We start from the raw sequence: 16,414 nt of genomic DNA on the forward strand, positions 1-16,414 counted from the left end.
CTGCATTACTGCACTTTCAGATCACGCTCCATGAGCAGGGCAACCTCTGTGCACTTAACCCAGGGACCTGCTGGACTGGACTCATTTGTTCCCCCCACCCCCTACTTCCTCGCACCTCCGTATGTACGCATGCATGACATAAATGTACCAGGACTAGTTAGTTTGTCTGTCCTGTCGGTTACATGCAATTATAACGGATCCAAAATAACTAATACCATAATAACGAATACCATAATAATGAATTCCAAAATAACTAATTCATTTATCGTTGTTTTTGGGGGGTTCCACCCCAAAACCACCCCATTTTTTTTTATATAATACTTTTCCCCCACCCCCAAAACCACTATCGCCCTCCCAACCCCTTTTTTAGTTTTTTTCCCGAAGTCAATAGTTTGAAATTCGTTATTTTAGGTTTGTTATGATGGTATTAGTTATTTTGGTATTCATGATAATCACTGCATACTGTCCTGTCCCCCACCCCCCTTTGTGTCCTTTCTCTCTAGCTTGGTCGCTACTGTAACACTTCATTCACTTGCACTAGGTGAAATGCCGTCAGGCCGAGCATGCTACTTTTTCTGTCATTCACTCAGACATAAAGGCCTAAGAGTGATTACTGTATTTCCTTGTTCTCTTCCCGCCTTGAAGCGCTTTGAAGCAATCCACCTGTGTATAAGCGCTGTATAAATGAACAATAAAATAAATAAAAAGAAATAAATTAGTGTCATGATTTTCCCTTAAATAGGTTACCTTGCACTCCAGTACTAGAGGAAGTGTGATGAGCCGGCACTACTCAAACCCCCCAACTCCCCTTTTTCTTTTTTTAAGCAACAACTGTATTTCAATGTGACCTACTTGAGCAGAGCTGTGACCGAGCAGCAATGAACTGCACTTACTCAAAACATCTTTTGCTGTTGGTACAGCCTGACTGATGGGGCCGAGGGCTGACTCTCAGATGCCCTCGGGCGATATGGGGCTATTGGCTTGAGTAACGTGAGCTCAAAGACATCCCAGAAGTGGATGTGTTTTGGGGAGGAAATGGGTGGGAATGCCTGGCCATAGGGATTAGCATGGCCTTAGGTAGTCAATGGACTGCAAGCTCAAATGGGCACAAGTGTCCCACGTAGGCAGATAGGGCAACTTGGCCCGCCCATTTCCCTTGTATTTTATGTAATCACTAAATCAATGTCGGAGAATCAGGAAGACGCTGCGACCTGCAGGGACACTGGGATTGCCTGCATTCCAGGGTCTCAGTAAACATCCCGTATTTATTCCACGTGGGGCATTCCATGAATGTATTGCCTCCATCTCCCCTGGATGCAATGAAAAGCTATATTCTGAATCCCCAAATTGGTAGCGTGGGGGACTGGCTACATTATTCGAGGTCCTAGCTCTGTCAAGAACAAGTGTTGCCCCAAGGAAGGAAATGGCAGCCATGTTATTGATTGACCTTGGAAGGTTGAAAGGTAGAGTCAGTCCTGCTTGCATTAGTGCCATTGACCGGAAGGGTTTGCACTGCACACAGGCTGGCGTGTTAACAAAGTGAGCTAAGTTAATGCATAATATATTGCACGCAAGCACCTCTGCCTACACTCTGTGCTATTTTCCACTGTTATAGTCAGTGCATTTAGATTAAGGGTACAAATTTGCATGCAACCCAAACTATGTTTTAAAAGGTGTTTGCACGGGACACACTGACTTTCGTGTGGAGTGTGAAGGAGACACAGGGCACACACGACCATGCAATCTGCACAGTGTCAGTCGCCTAGTGTTGCATGCGCAGTACAGCAGAGCACACACGTTAACGCAGGTACCAGTTCCTGCTAGGGAGATTTGATGAGGAGGAGGGAGTGTGCGAAGGAAGTAGGGTCGATCCCATCAATGCAAGGACGTATACAATTAGTGTGGAGTCCTCACCTGTGTGACGTCGGACGGACTGTTCTCAGCACAGGCTCCAGTACAGGAAGTGCTTAGCCCCAGGGCCGCTCTCACAGCACAGCAGGGGCTGCCGTATCCAGGATGGGTGGCCTGCGTGACAGGTATTTACTGGCCTGGCGCACCGCACAGCAAAAGGCTGCTGCCGGCCTCCAACCAGGGTGCGCAGGCCACCACATATTATGGACAGTCCGGACGGTGGACCAGCCACATTAGTGGCGTGGCGGCGCCCCCTGGTCTGCTGCTGCTGCAGCCAGCCTCAGCCTGCAGACAGTCAGGGCCGGTGCTATCACAGTTAGTATAAAATTAGTGTGGAGGTGTTAAAGCAGAATTTTACTGCTCTAGCATTTGCACAAATAGGCAAGCGCCTAACCTTGCCTAGTGATGGCACCAGCCATGGGAGGTACACACTACTAGATCATACGAAGAAAATCAAGTCTATAAACTAACTCAGATTAAACCTATTTGAAAGGATGGCATCAGAAGCAGGGGTGGAGGGACGCCCGAACAAAGGATTTTAAGTTGTTCAATGCAGCAAAAGGGTTTGGCACGAGTCCTTTCTGAAGCACAACAATGTAAAATGTATGTACACAAATTAGTATAACTGCTCTATAAAGTCCATTCATGGCATGCTATAATGGTTTTATTGTGTGTAATCAAAGTTTTATAGTTTCATATACTTTATGGCAAAGGACAAACAAAGCCTCCTCCAACAATTAAGGAACAATTCATAAAAGACCTTGTAAATTTAAGCAGTGCACAATTAGTAGAATATCCACACTATTCTACTATGTGCGGTTTCCTTCATAACCAATAAAAGATCTTATTAAACAATGATAATTTACTACGTAATAGAGAAGGAGCTAAAGTAGCGAGTATGGTGACGGGGAATGACGAGACTGACCAGGAGGCGCCATAGTGGTTGCTATAAACTTGTATTTAACATAAAAAAGAAAAAGCCATCTATCCTTAACTCTAATGGGGTTTCCCTACATAAACTAAGAAAACTTGGGTGCTCGTCAGGAAGTCTGTGAAAGTCCAAATTAAAAAGGCACTGTCTCAGTCCAAAATCTCCTACACCATCCTTGTCACTACAATCAACGATAAGTAAAGTTCTGGTTCTTCTTATGGCCCAGGAGAATGGCTCGTTTCTCCTGGCTGGTTTCCCAATATTCATGTTTTGCAATGACACTTGCAGCTCTTTCAATGAGGTGTCCACACACTCTACTTCCTTTATACTCTTTGGCTTCCCCCACTGGGACTACGAAGATGCCCCCTCAGTCCTTCTCGACTCGCCAGCACCACACTCTTGTGGAACTGTCCCGGGAATAGTGGTACAAAATGGTTCACTACTCGCTCTGCTCCTTCATGATTTACAGTCTCTAATCCAAGGTGTTTGTGTTTTGTGCAAATTAAGTGAAGTTACCAGCCCATAAATATAAGCCGGTATTGGTGAAACAAGGTTTATATAAGGAAGAGCAAGGTGAGGAGTATGTACAATACATATATGATGACAATTGTGTACCATTGTTATTATTTGCATCACATTATCGAGTTAAATAAGCAGGGATTGGTAGAGAATGAAAATGCACCAAAAGAAAGAAAAGAAATGGAAGAGTTGAGTTATTGGCAGTGTTTGTGTAGTTCATTGTACTAATGTTATGCTGAACACATTTGTGTTACCATAGTTTAGCTTACCAATGTTGTTTTTCGAAAAAGCGTGGCAAGTGTGGCTGTAGCCTGGAGAGGCTTCTTATATGGTAGTACTTTATAGTGATCTGTGGAGGAAAATAAGAACCGAGTATTAGCTATTTTGTATATACTTGTATGGGGTCTTGTCAAGGATAAGCAGTGCGTGAATGTGCCACAGTGACTGTATATGGTAGTTAGTGCTGGGAATTACCTGCGTTCATAGTTGGCTGAATTATAATGCCCTGTGGGTAATATTGTGCAATGGGAATGGACCGAGGTGGAAGAGCCTGATTGCCAACTGCTTCGTGTGCAGAGGGGGGTTCCCTGTGTGGTCTGTGTGCTGCAGTGCACATGAAGGCTCAGTGGATTTGATGGGATCTGCCGCCGGTGGGAGAGTGACTCTTGGCCTGCATGGTGTAGGCCTCCCACAGCTTAGTGTGCCTATGCCAAAGGGTCTTGGGCCGAAAGCGCTTACAGGCCTTGCAACGCTGTTTGTAGTGGTCACTGGATTGGCACCGATTACACTCTTGATGAGGAAGAGGAGAGGCAACAAAAAGGCACTCTTGAGAGAACAGTCAGTAGAAAACATGTTCCCACTCTCCTTACTGTAAGGCCGGACCAGAGGGGCAAGATTGAGAAACAGTCATCGAGTCGCCAGAGGTGTAGAATCTGCAAACTGGATCAGCTGTTGAGAGGGTCAGCGAATAGCCAAACAGCCGTCGAAAATGCCTGGGGATAAACATGCCAAAGATGCAGCTAGCAGCAATATGAACTCGACAGACAAGCTCTGCATTAAGCGACAGACCAGAAATGCATAAAAAAACAATCTGGTGGGACCTCGACGCGTGAAGGATTTTGGGCCCACTAGACGTCACGTTAGGGATAGTGTTACAGTCAACGCCCCATGTCGATGTCCCTTTTCAATCTTCGAATAAAAGATGCAATACTCTGCGATTACCACTAGATGTCGGACTATATGCACCGCATGTAATTCTAAGCAAATTCACAAGCATCAGAAAGCATTTCCATGCTTCCAATCAAAGTGCCAAACCGCGACTTGCGCTATGGAAAATGCAGCTACCTCAGAATTATGGTGGAATGAATCTACCTCACTTCTCAGAATATCATTTGGCCTTCACGGTTAGGCATCTGTGTAAATTTATCGACACTGATGGGGAGCCAACGGTTGCCATACTGAGAGAAAGTAATGCATCGTCTCATTTGGCACCCAAGGCCTTATTATCTACAGTGACAAAACAGTCCAAAAGGCGAAATCCCCTGACTGCTTTTTTGAAGGAGTGCTGGCGTGACCTGGCTAACTGTATTGGAACCAATCCCTTCTTATTTCTGGAGGCTTCGATCTGGCTCAATCCAGCTTTGAAGCTACATGGAAAAGTGCTATTCTGGCCAGCATGGTTCCTAGCAGGGATCCAATATATTGCAGACCTAATTGAAGATGAGGAATGGATTCAGTTTACACAACTTTGCCGCACTTTTGATATTACGGAATGCACCTACGCAGAGTATAGAAAGCTGAAGAGCATCATCTCCGTAAACATGGATCCCGCACAATTGGCGGTCCAGGGCAAAGCTTGGGCAGCTTTAGAGACATGCAAACATGCTGCTCACCCAGCCGCAACTATGCACAAGGTGCTGAGAACATGTCAAAAGGGGAATTTAGAGACGGCGAATGCCTGAACAGAGGAGCTGGGCGAAGTGATTACCACAGCAACGCAGCCAGCATTTTTGGTCAATGTGAGGCTTGTGAGCATGGACTGGGGCTTAAGAGCGTCGCAAACCAAGCTTCTATTTAGGGCCTTTTGGACGCCAGTGCGTCTGTTTAAGCGACACTTGTTGGAAAATGATCTGTGCTGGAAATGCAAACAAGCAAGAGGTACTTTAAGTCATCAGATCTGGTTCTGTCACAGGACTAAGGTATTCTGGGAGGGAGTTTGTGAGAGATTAGGTTTGGTGTTGAGCTGCACCATTCCAATGGTTGTGTCTCTCTTAGTACTGGGTGATGTGTCATTGTTCGAGGATGTTGACTTTAGAAAGAAAACGTGGTTCCTTAGGCCCTGTATGACTGCGAAAAAGATGATTCTTAGGGCTTGGAAGTCGTCCAGCTCTTTTTGCATTGATGAGTGGGTGGATGAGTTGCTTACGATCTCCACCTATGAAAAGGCAATTTTCAAATTGAAAGGAGAGACTGAAAAGTTTATGGACATATGGGGGATCTTTCTCAATGTGTATGGTTAAAGTCCCATGGTGACACAATATGCTGGTGTGTTTTGTCCAAATTCACAATTACCCTGAAATGTATTCTGATTTGCTCTTCTGCTAGCCAAGATCGTGCCATGTTACGTGGGGATGTGTTTATTGATTATTTATAAATTGTACTACCAAATGATAGAGTTAGATATTCTTCTGTTTCTTTCTCTTCTCCTTTTCTGGTCTCTTTTCAATTCTCTCTCTTCTTCTACCTTTTCTCCTCATTTATGTTGTGTTATGCACTATGAGATGATTTGTTCTTCTTTTACTTCTCTTTTGGACTCAATCTTGTGACCAGGTTTGTAATTTTATGAAGCTTGTTTATTTCTAATTGTATTGCAAACTTTATTGGTGAAAATAAAAAATGATAAAACCAAACACAGGATTGTTACACTGGTGGGCCAACTTACACATGTCATGCAACAGGATGGCTTTTGCTGGATAGTCGCTGCTTCAGACGTTGTGCTCAGTAGAATGTGTTCCTGTGACTATGCTGGCAAGGAAAGAAGCTCCATGCAATGCTCCTAAACAAGATAGGACATCTTTAATAAATCTCCCATTTCCTATCGCGGTTGCTAATGTTCTCTCAACGCGCAGCATGGGGACTGTACTTTCACATGTTTTCATGTGTTTTGTAAGTATGTGGTTGTTTTTTTTTCTTTCATAGGGACTCTCATGAGGAGCATGACAGGATTTTTTCTCTCCTGCGCGATATCCAGTCTATCCAGGGGCTTAGCTCAAGGCACCTACGTTCAGGGGTATGGGTTTAATAGTTTGCGTTTTGGAAACTGGTCATACCAGAGGGAGATGTGGCAACATACCTGGTTGACTGTGGCAGTTTGTCATCATTCGAGAACATCTGTACCTCCTGTGCTTATTATCTGAAAAGTAGAAATGAGAGGGGACACGTACCTGGTTAGTTTCAGCCATTTGTATGCCATTTGCAGGGGGGGGGGTGGAGAAATGGCAGAGGGTGCTGATTGGCCTTCTAGATTGAGCATTAGAGATTTAGATTCCAGTGTGGAGCCTGCATGGGGGTGGGTACAGTTTTTGTTTTCACTGCAGGGTTTCTATGACAATCTGTGCTTTTAGTGGGGCGAGGATTTGAGGGAGGCTACAACAAGGAGAAGTGCGGGGTCGGGAAGGGGGAAGAGACGTGAAAGGGATTGCCTGCACCCGGGAAGACAAAAATAGCCTGTATATAGTGAAAGGCGTTAGATGGGAGCTGTGTGTTTATTTTAGTTTGGCTGCAGGTAGTCTCAGATTCACTAATCAGTGTTAAGAGCCGTGTGAAATTTAGCTAGGCACAGAAGAAGTGGCAGTGGGGTTATGTTCTGGATGGCAGTACTAGTAAGAATGGTTCACAGTATTCTGTATAAATGTGGCTGGTTGCATGATGAACTTCAGATGTGCTCAAGATGTCCAACTGAGACCAGTTGGTTTGGCTGTGCGTAAGCTTCCCAATGCAGCCCAACCAGGTTCTGCTCTGAATGGTGCTCAGGCGTATGGAGGGGTGTTGCTAGGTCTGGAAAAGAACTGGGGCTAAGTTAATGTCGGGACCGGAGGGATTCGGGGCTAGCTAGCATTTTGGTTGTGCCACCTGAGCTTCTATCTGGGGCTATAGCCCCCTCAGCTCCCCCCAGCAACGCCTCTGGGCGTATGCAATCTATTTCATCAAGTTTAGTGCTGGCAGGGTAATTAAAGATAATGTTGAGGGCATGGTAAAGAGAAGTGAGCAAAAGAGAAAGAGGGTCCAAAACAGAGTGCCAAATTTGCTTGTCCACAACCCCTTGATGGTCAAATCAGTGCAACAGCGTAAGCCTAAATACAGTGTTTGAGACTTAGCCCAGTGAACGTCCCACGCATATTTCATCCAGTAGGACATCCAGATACCATGAATCTGAAACTGTGCTACACCCTGGCGGAAATGCGTTAGCCCCATCACAATAGAAAATCAAAAGACACTGTCAGAATGCAGGGACCCCTGCCCATCCACACCGAGCTGGGAAAAGAGCAGCAGAAAACTATTAAGGAGGCATTATGGAAAGCCACCAGCACAGTAAGACGAACATAGCATTTCAGGTAAAGTGTGTCTACATCAAGGTTTTACTCAGAAATGTCAGCATACCAAAGTGATGGTAGAGTGGGGTAAGGGGCCGGGTAGAGCGAGGGGTGCAGGGAGATGTTATCTGTTTCATTTCTTTAACGAATTATATTCAAGGAATCTGGAGGCCAAGTAGCAGTTATTTACCGCATTACATTACGTACAGGGCACGAATACAGCACTGCAGAGTTTACATTCTATTATTTGTATTTCAAGCCTTCGATAACCCAGCAGTGCATCTTCATTTGTAACAAAGCAGGGCACTGAACAGCGTTTGTATTTATCAAACAAAACCGAGTTTACAGTAAATGTCATCGTGCGTATATTACACAGATTACAGTAAATATGGTGTGTGTGTTCGGTATAAAAGGATTGAAGCAAGAGGCTGACATTCCTATTAGGTGAAGAGGGACTAAGTAAAAGGGACTATGCAGCAATGGAAGAAAGAGGCTCTGAATGTGAGACTAAGTGGTGTCTTGGGGAATAAGATGCTAGGGAGCTTTTATAATAGTGGAGACAGACTATAGAGGGTGGAGTTAGGAGACTGGGCGGGGGTGGAAAGTGAAAAGAGAGCTGTGGCTTTAACCAGAGTTTGAGGAAGAAAAGAAGGAGGAGTGGGGCGGAGGTGTAGGCAAGGAGAATGAGCAGAGAGGGGGCAGAGAGAGGGGGAAGAAAGAGAAAGAGGGGAGAAAGAGAGAAACAGGGAAAGAGAAAGAGAGAGAGAGAGAGACTCTCTAGGAACAATCTAGGGTGAAGTAGCAAAGGTGTAAGATGCTAAAACATAATGCGATCAGTGTCAATGAAGTCCCTGAAAAAAGATTTTAAAAAAAGGGTAGGGTAGATGGAATAGCCACGCATGTATGGCCTTTTAAAAATACCTGGAAAATCCTCAATGTCCCTGATGTGGGCGGGTCAAAAGTTCCAGCGATTGGGGGGCCAGCACAGAGGAGGTTGCATCCATACAGCTTTTCCCATTGGGAGGGATGATCATCGTTCGGTGGGCAACGGATCAGAGGAGTCTACGCATGCCACTTCTATGCAGGTTAAGGCATAGGGTGTTGAGTCCAACGGTTCAGATGGCATTGAAAGCAATGCACAGCACCATGTAGGCCATTCCCCAGCCCACTGGGAGCTAGTGTTGCAAAGACAGAAGCCCAGAGAGATCGGTTCTCTGCGAGTCAACCTGAGGAGTGTGCCGACTGCCACATTTTGCATTCTTGGTAGGATGGTGGCTAAATAGGCAGGTGATCCCAAGTAAAGGCTGCCTAGCAGGCTAGCCTGCTTAGCAGTGCTGTCTGGATAGCTGGATATTATTTAACAACAACTGGGCATTAGAGGATTTTCTCAAGTGATTTCCAATATCAGAACGCTGGTTTGCCGCTGATGTTCTTTGGGACCTAATCGATAAATCTGCTTCTATGTGAGATCAGAGTTCAGGGAAGAAGTGGTGTTGGTTCCTGCAACGAGCGAAGACCGTAGTGAGAGTTTCTGCAGTTGGGGATTTGTTTTAAATGGATTTTAGGAGAACGTGGCCATACACTGGTCGATCCTTTAAAGCACAAGGTAACTCAGTGTGAGCATTAGAAATGTTGGGGGAGGATAGAATCAACTGGGTGTCAGCTGCATAATAAAAGTAATTAATGGGAGAGAGAGATTTAAAGTAGAAGAGAGAACAATGAGCATTACAAAAGGTTGAACGCGTGTTCTTTTGGTTCTTAGAAAAAGGGAGGGATGGAGACACTTTAGGTCCATTTGCAACGTCATGAGGAGGTTCAATAAAATGCGGATCCTCTGATGCCTAGATCAAAGAGACTTATTGAGGATGTACTGGGATATGGTGCCAAATGGTGCAATGAGGTCTAGAAAAATGAGGGCTATTAGTCAGTCTCTATCTGCTTTACCTTTAAGGCCCAATATGGATGTTGCTGGTGCAATGTAGTCTCCCCCCTTCCCTACCCACGGATAAGCTTGTGCTGTGTGACGGGTCTTAATTTCTGATAACAGTTTAGGCATAACCGCGCCCCGCCCCACCCTGGACAAAGATCCTGGACCATGTATTGAACACAGTTCTGATAGAGTATCCTTGCATCTTGTTAAATTCTCTCGCTATTCACTCTCAAGATAAGGCCTTTGCTCATAGAACATTTTCCACTGACAAACGAGCACACCATCTTTCAGATCTATACCTGGCCATGTCTTAATGGTAAATCTAGCAATCTATGCTCCTATTTAAGTATTACCTCCTGGTATACAGGGTAAATACTGCACAATTCGAGGGCACTCCTTTTTCTTTGACAATGTATCTCTAAAGGTGTGGTATCACGACCATAATCCTGCTGGTTAGGATGGCAGGGCAGTATATGGCTGGGTTGTTCAAGTCAGCAGAGTACTTTTCATTGATAGGTTGAAGAGCGCAGTAAAGGTGCTAAGGCTTGTGATAGTTTGAGGAGAAAACTGGTGAACAGGGGGTGCAGCATGGGTTGGCTAACAGGAGATTGGACATTAGTTTATCTGTCGTGGTGGGGGGTTGAGAAGTCAAGGTAACAATAAGAAAGCGAGGGATAGAAAATGGAAAAATAGTTGTGTGATTAGGATTTCATGGACCTTACAGATTTTGAAAGAAAATAATGGACAATATAATTAGTATACAGAGATGAGGAGATAGAACGGGGACTGGGACCAGCATTGCTTGCAGCATAGAGAAGCATTTACTAGGATGGTGTTGCAACTCGCTACGGCACAGAACAGGGAACTTCCTGGGCCTTACTTATCTTCTGCTTGAAAGATGCATGTGCAGTGGTCGTGTGTGGGGCAATGCCACAACACTGCAGGAGACCCAACACAAAGGTCTCATAAGCAGGGGTGTGGCTAAGGTAACGATGCTCTTAACATGAGCAAGTACAACAACATTGTTGACTTTTTAATATGAATGGAATATTGCACTAGTGTGTATACATGTTCAGTTGAACATTATTTGTTCATAAAATGGCTTGCACCATTAAACTGGATATTTCTTATGCACTCTGGAATTTGTTGTGTTAACAGAATTGGAATTATTGTATGAATACTGCACTTAACCATTTTTATGTTTTCCAGAAACAAAATGTAATTCCCCTTACCTTTAAAAATTGAAATCGGACTAACTGAATTTTTCATATATGCTACTATCATAAAAGATATTCACCTATTGTTTGTCTTTGACAAAAACCCGAGTGTGCAGGGGACGCGAGTGATCCGCAGCCCGTGGACACTCTTGTGTTTCCTTTACATGGGCACTGCCACGCCCGACCACTGTCCAGTTTTGCAGCATGCTCAATGGAAAGCATTGCTGCAACGACTTAGAAAACTACGGAATGAGGTAGTACAGCCGCAATCTTCAAACACATGAGCTATAAAGGCAAGTGCAAGCACATGCAAATCACATGTCAAATTCTCTGAATCCTCTGCATGTTCAGTTGTGCAGCGAGTCTTGCTGCCAACTCGATCTGCCTCCTGACAGCCACATCCTCCAACATATTGCCTTACATAAATCTGCCTTCTATTTTGGGTGCTGTGACTAACTAGGAGGAGGAGTTGGACGAGTTAGTGACATATTCAAGGGTTTTATTCCAAATCAAAGAGTCAAAACGCCTAACTTGCCCTATGTTACGCTCACCTGGTCTCTGCGGGGGCGTTGGGGCACGGTCGCAGCACTCCCTGGAAGTGAATTCCCCTGGTCAGGCTTCCTCCCCTGCTCGTGTGCGGTGGACTGCGCTGGTTGTCGGCACTGCCCCTGTGAGGATATGAGAGATCGTGAGAAGGCTGCTGTATGACTGCTGTCTCTCTCTAACCCTTCTTCCCAGAATGTGGTGAGCATACGCCGACCCATATAGTCTCACCTGTTTGATGACCTGTTTTCTCTCCGTCCTGGTTCTCACAGCAGGGGCACGTTGAATGGACAGAGTTCCTTCACTGATCCATGTGATGTGCGTGGCAGCCCAGTCCGGCTGTGGCTGATCCACTCCTAAAGGTAAGTGTCTTTTGGCTTTTAAAATATTGTAGTTTTGATTCTTGATTATTGTCCTTATCCTTGTAATAATGTCATTCCTCCGCTTTCTCCCAGTAGGTGGTATGCGGCCCAGCGGTAGTTGCGGTGCAAGAGGCGAGGCCAAATAGGAAGGGAATGGAGTTCACGATGTTCCAACAGATGGTGAGTGTTGGTTTTAGGTCAAGCACAAGGTTTAGGCTAAGCGCGACCTTAAATGTATTGTCTTATAGGTTTCTCACCTTGTCTTTGTCTTTTTCCCTTGCAGGCACTGTCTGCCACGAAGTCGAGTTGGAGCGCCGCTACCCGGAGGTCTGGAGATGGATGCCTAACTCCACAAGGATGCGTGCCGAAGAAAGCAGATGGCAAGGTAAGATGCACTCTGCAGAGTTGCTGAAGACAGGTAAGGTGCGCTCTGGCTGGTAACTCAAAACTGGTAAGATGCGCTTAGGCGGCGGTGAGCGCTACGCTGCAATAGCAGAATAACGCGAAGCGCATGCTGGGAGACACAGCGGGTGTAAATAGCCTGCTCTGGCCACGCCCATAGTCATGACTCATCGGCCCCACCCTGGGACTCCTGAAAGGATGCTAACACGTGCATTCAGCCTCCCCAGCAGCCACGCCCGACCCAAAGCACATGGAGGCCCCTGCGGGGGAAATCAAGTACCTGCCGCAAATAAAATGTGCTAGTGCACATTTATGTATGAGCCTGGCGCCAAAGGCGCCAAGACTGAGTCCAGTTGGGCTCTCTAAGTTGTATTGTCCCCAAGGGACAATAAAAGGTTGTGTTGCTCCTTGATCTCGCGCCCTGATGGTGCGAGGTCTGGGGTTCTGGAGCCATGGCCATGACACCCTATTTCTATGAGAGAACCTCCCTACCTAACAAACATCTGAATCCTAACAAGCTAACTGGCCCTTCCACTTTAGAAAAACCAAACAAAAGACTGGAACCAGGACACAGGCTCTGTGGGAGACTTCTTCCAGGTCCATCACTGGGATTTTATGGATTGTTCAACAAGAATGTTCTTCAAAGTTCTTGTAACACAGTACAATATCCTTCCCAGTCTTTGTATCCAGTTGTGGGTTTCACTCTTTCCTTTTTAACATAGAATATAGTCTCTTGGTGTGAACATTTCCATTCCTCCGGGATTTCTTGGGGAAAAAAAGAAATAACTTCTTTCTGTTCCACTTTCGAGGAGTTGGGACTCCTCAAAGTTTTGTAAGCCTCAATCAGGTTACTTTTCTTTTACTCAAGTTATTTTACATAGGGCCACTGTCCACCCTGTTGTGGCAAAGTTAAAAAATAACTTCAGTGGCTTTCGTAGCTCTGATTCAAAGTGCTCATATTTTTTTTTCTTCCCCTTTTCATATGGAATTTGCACACTCTGGTTTCTTGGGCTCCCCTAACCTTGATTGTTTTTACCAGCCGTTGTTCACAATGTTCATTCCTTTTCTTAGTCCCCCTCTCGTAGGGTGTTTGCACACTCTGGTTTCTTAGTCTCCCATAACCTTGATACCTTGTAAAAGTCTATTTTTTCATTGGGTTGCTCGGGCTCTCGTAACCTCGTTGACTCTAGTAGCATTCACTCAATATCTCTGTTCGGTTTCTCAAGCTCCCATAACCTCATCGATTGTCCCCGTTGATACTTGACTCGGTAGCTACAGTCCGGTGTGTGAGGACCTGAGGGACCCGGGCCCCCTCAGGCGATCTAGTCTCGACGTCGGCTACAGGCTCCTAGCCCACAAGAGCTTATCCGTGGTCACGCCAGCAGATGAGATGATTGCGTCTCCGTCTCTGCCTCTCCACTGACCTTTGCTTCCCGGTCGGGTAGAACACCAACCCTCAGGCGATCAACTAGCACTTGGCTCACCCTCATTGGTGCCACAGGCTCTGCAGCCCTGCATGGCTGCGCCCCTCCAGGATGGCGATCCTGCAGGTGCTCGCCTCTGCGTAGCGGTTCTCCTCACTCGGTAGGAGTCTATTCTTTTAAATGTTCCTTGTACTTATATATATGTTGTCACAAACAAAAAGGGTGTGTCCTCCTTTGACTGTGAAGCTAAGGCAAGATCCAGCATTACCTGAAGCCAAAGACATAGGAGAAAAGTCACTATTTGGTGAATTCAAAACAGTATTGAAAACAGAATTAACAACCGTCTTTTTTGTTCCAATGTAGGCTGATAGTGTGTTCCTGGTAGGGAGTTCCTGAACGGAATGGGAGTCCTTGTCCCCAAGCAGGGAGTCACTACCAGTGAGATCCCACTTAACCAGACTGCTAGGGAGAGTCTTACTAAACAGGCTCACCTCCCTAGCCTCAAAGGCAGTGGCACCCCCCTGGGGAGAAGGGACGTGTACACTGAATTCGTCACAGGACCTTCAGTCCGTGGTGCAGGGAGATGGCTACAGTCAGGCTTTGGCGGCATTCACTGGGAGACCAAGGGGAAGCAACCTTCCCCAGAACATGCTCTGGGCCCCAATGTGGACCTGAACACTACCGACTCGAGAGAAAAGGGTAGATGTTGCTTGCGAGATGTGCAGCTCGATAGAAGGGAGCAGAGTGAGGAGATATGGCCGTTGAAATAGGTGCATTTAGCTTTCTCCATGAATGCAGATATGATGATAGGTTATTTATAACGTGCATAATACCCAGAGGTTTCCAAGCACAGACCCGGGGGTCGAACCTGTGTTGCTCTGTGTTGTCTTGCTTCCAAGGCGAGCACGATGCCCCTGAGCTATCCTCCCGAGAGGGTGAATTTGTAGGGGGACACGAGTAAGGGTTCATCAGCATTTTCAGAAACCTCATAGGTGGAGTCGCATGCTGGTCTTGAGGCAACAAATATCCGGGAAGATCTGTGGTTGTGGGTGATTGTCAGTGACAGTTAAGTCATACATAGGGTAGCAGCGTTCAAAGGAAGAGGAGTGAAATGAGTTGAAATTAAGGAAGGCTTGTTCAAGAGGCTAGCAGTGGAGATAGCAATAGATGGAGAACCTGACCTATCTAGGCAAGGTGCCCTCGAGTAAGGCTTGAACCTATATTTAACAGATTTTAATGTAGTGATCCCAACCCTCAATGTAGAAAGTTGTTGAAGGGAGAGGGGTTGAAACGACTCGATAAATTGTGGGAGGCAGAGGAGAGAATGAGGTCCAGGAAGTTGCCAATAGTTTTGGTAGTTGATCATGAAGGGCGGTCATTAAATGGTCGGAGCGAAGGGAAGAAAATTCCAGTTGGTTCGTGAAATTGAATAGAACTGAATTGAATTTTAATTTATATTGCGCAAATCCGAAAGGAACCAAGCAGCAAGCTGCATTTAGGCACAGATCTTGTCCAAAGAAGGTAGAACAATATAGTGCAGAGGCTTTTCAGATTTAAACAAACAAATACGTTTTCGGTTGCTTCCTGAAAGCAGTCAGGGATTCAATCCCTGTAATATAAAGTAGTAATGTAATGTAAAGTAGGTGATGTGAATGTGAGTTCCAGGCCCGAGGGCCAGCCACTAAAAACCGTCTGTCACCCCAACTAGTGTTTTTTTGAGGGTGGAATCAACAGAAAACCTTGGTCCATGGATCGCAAGCAGCGTGTGGGATTATAAATCTTAGTTTTTAATGGTATGTATGGTGGCACCAGGCCATGAATGCATCTAAAAACAAGACACAATAACCTGAATTGAATCCGCTGTTGGAAGAGCAGCCAGTGAAGACTTCTGCGGAATTCAGAAACTGGCGATGTCCAAGGTAGAGAACAAAATCAAGCCTATTGCTGAATTCTGGGCCACTGCAAGGCGCTGTAGCTTATATTTTGGGCTGCCTACCAAAAGGACATTGCAGTAATCCAGCCTGGCGTTGACAAGAGTGCCTACTACCGCTGGTTGGTCATGCTCAGATATCAAGAGGAGAATGGGTTTTAAAGTCTTCAATTGAAACTATACAGACTTAATAATCTGGTTTAGCTGCAAATTGCAATCCAAATTGGATAGCCAGATGCATCCTAGATTCTTCACAGAAACAGTAAATTTGGAGGAAATTCCAAAGAGTGTTGGACAAGGAAGTATTGGAAAGTTTATTTTTTTAATCAAATATAATGATTTCCGTCTTGGTTGGATTCAACTGAAGTTTATTTTCAAGCATCCACAGCCAGATTCTTTCTGCACACTTCAAGATGCACTCTGTTGCCTCCAGCAGTTGTCTTAAGCAGACGTAGATCTGGGTATCATCCGCATAGGGATGATACTGAAGATCAAACTCTGCAAAGATTAACAGCGGGCAAATGTACAGATTAAAAAGTACAGGTGACAATGATGACCCCTGCGGTACTCCACAGGGTACTGTCAACATTTCAGAAACATACGGTCCTGTCTTAACTTGTTGTAATCGGTTGGTGAGAAATGAATTAAACCAC

At 45.5% G+C, this 16,414-nt stretch overlaps 1 protein-coding gene across 2 annotated transcripts in view; it reads right to left on the reverse strand.

Annotated features, from left to right (window-relative positions):
• Window positions 1-16,414, reverse strand: part of COMMD1 (copper metabolism domain containing 1) — a 963,648-nt gene that overhangs the window by 162,405 nt on the left and 784,829 nt on the right. The window contains exon 3 of one of the 2 annotated variants that reach the window (XM_069608219.1): window positions 3,631-3,710. The exons of the other annotated variant lie outside the window; for it this stretch is intronic. Within the exon in view, the coding sequence (XP_069464320.1) occupies window positions 3,631-3,710 (80 nt within the window). The remainder of the gene's footprint in view (window positions 1-3,630; window positions 3,711-16,414) is intronic. 2 annotated transcript variants of the gene reach the window in all.

The sequence above is a fragment of the Ambystoma mexicanum genome, chromosome 4q (genome assembly GCF_040938575.1).
Source record: "Ambystoma mexicanum isolate Mex_15411 chromosome 4q, UKY_AmexF1_1, whole genome shotgun sequence".
Taxonomy (NCBI): domain Eukaryota; kingdom Metazoa; phylum Chordata; class Amphibia; order Caudata; family Ambystomatidae; genus Ambystoma; species Ambystoma mexicanum.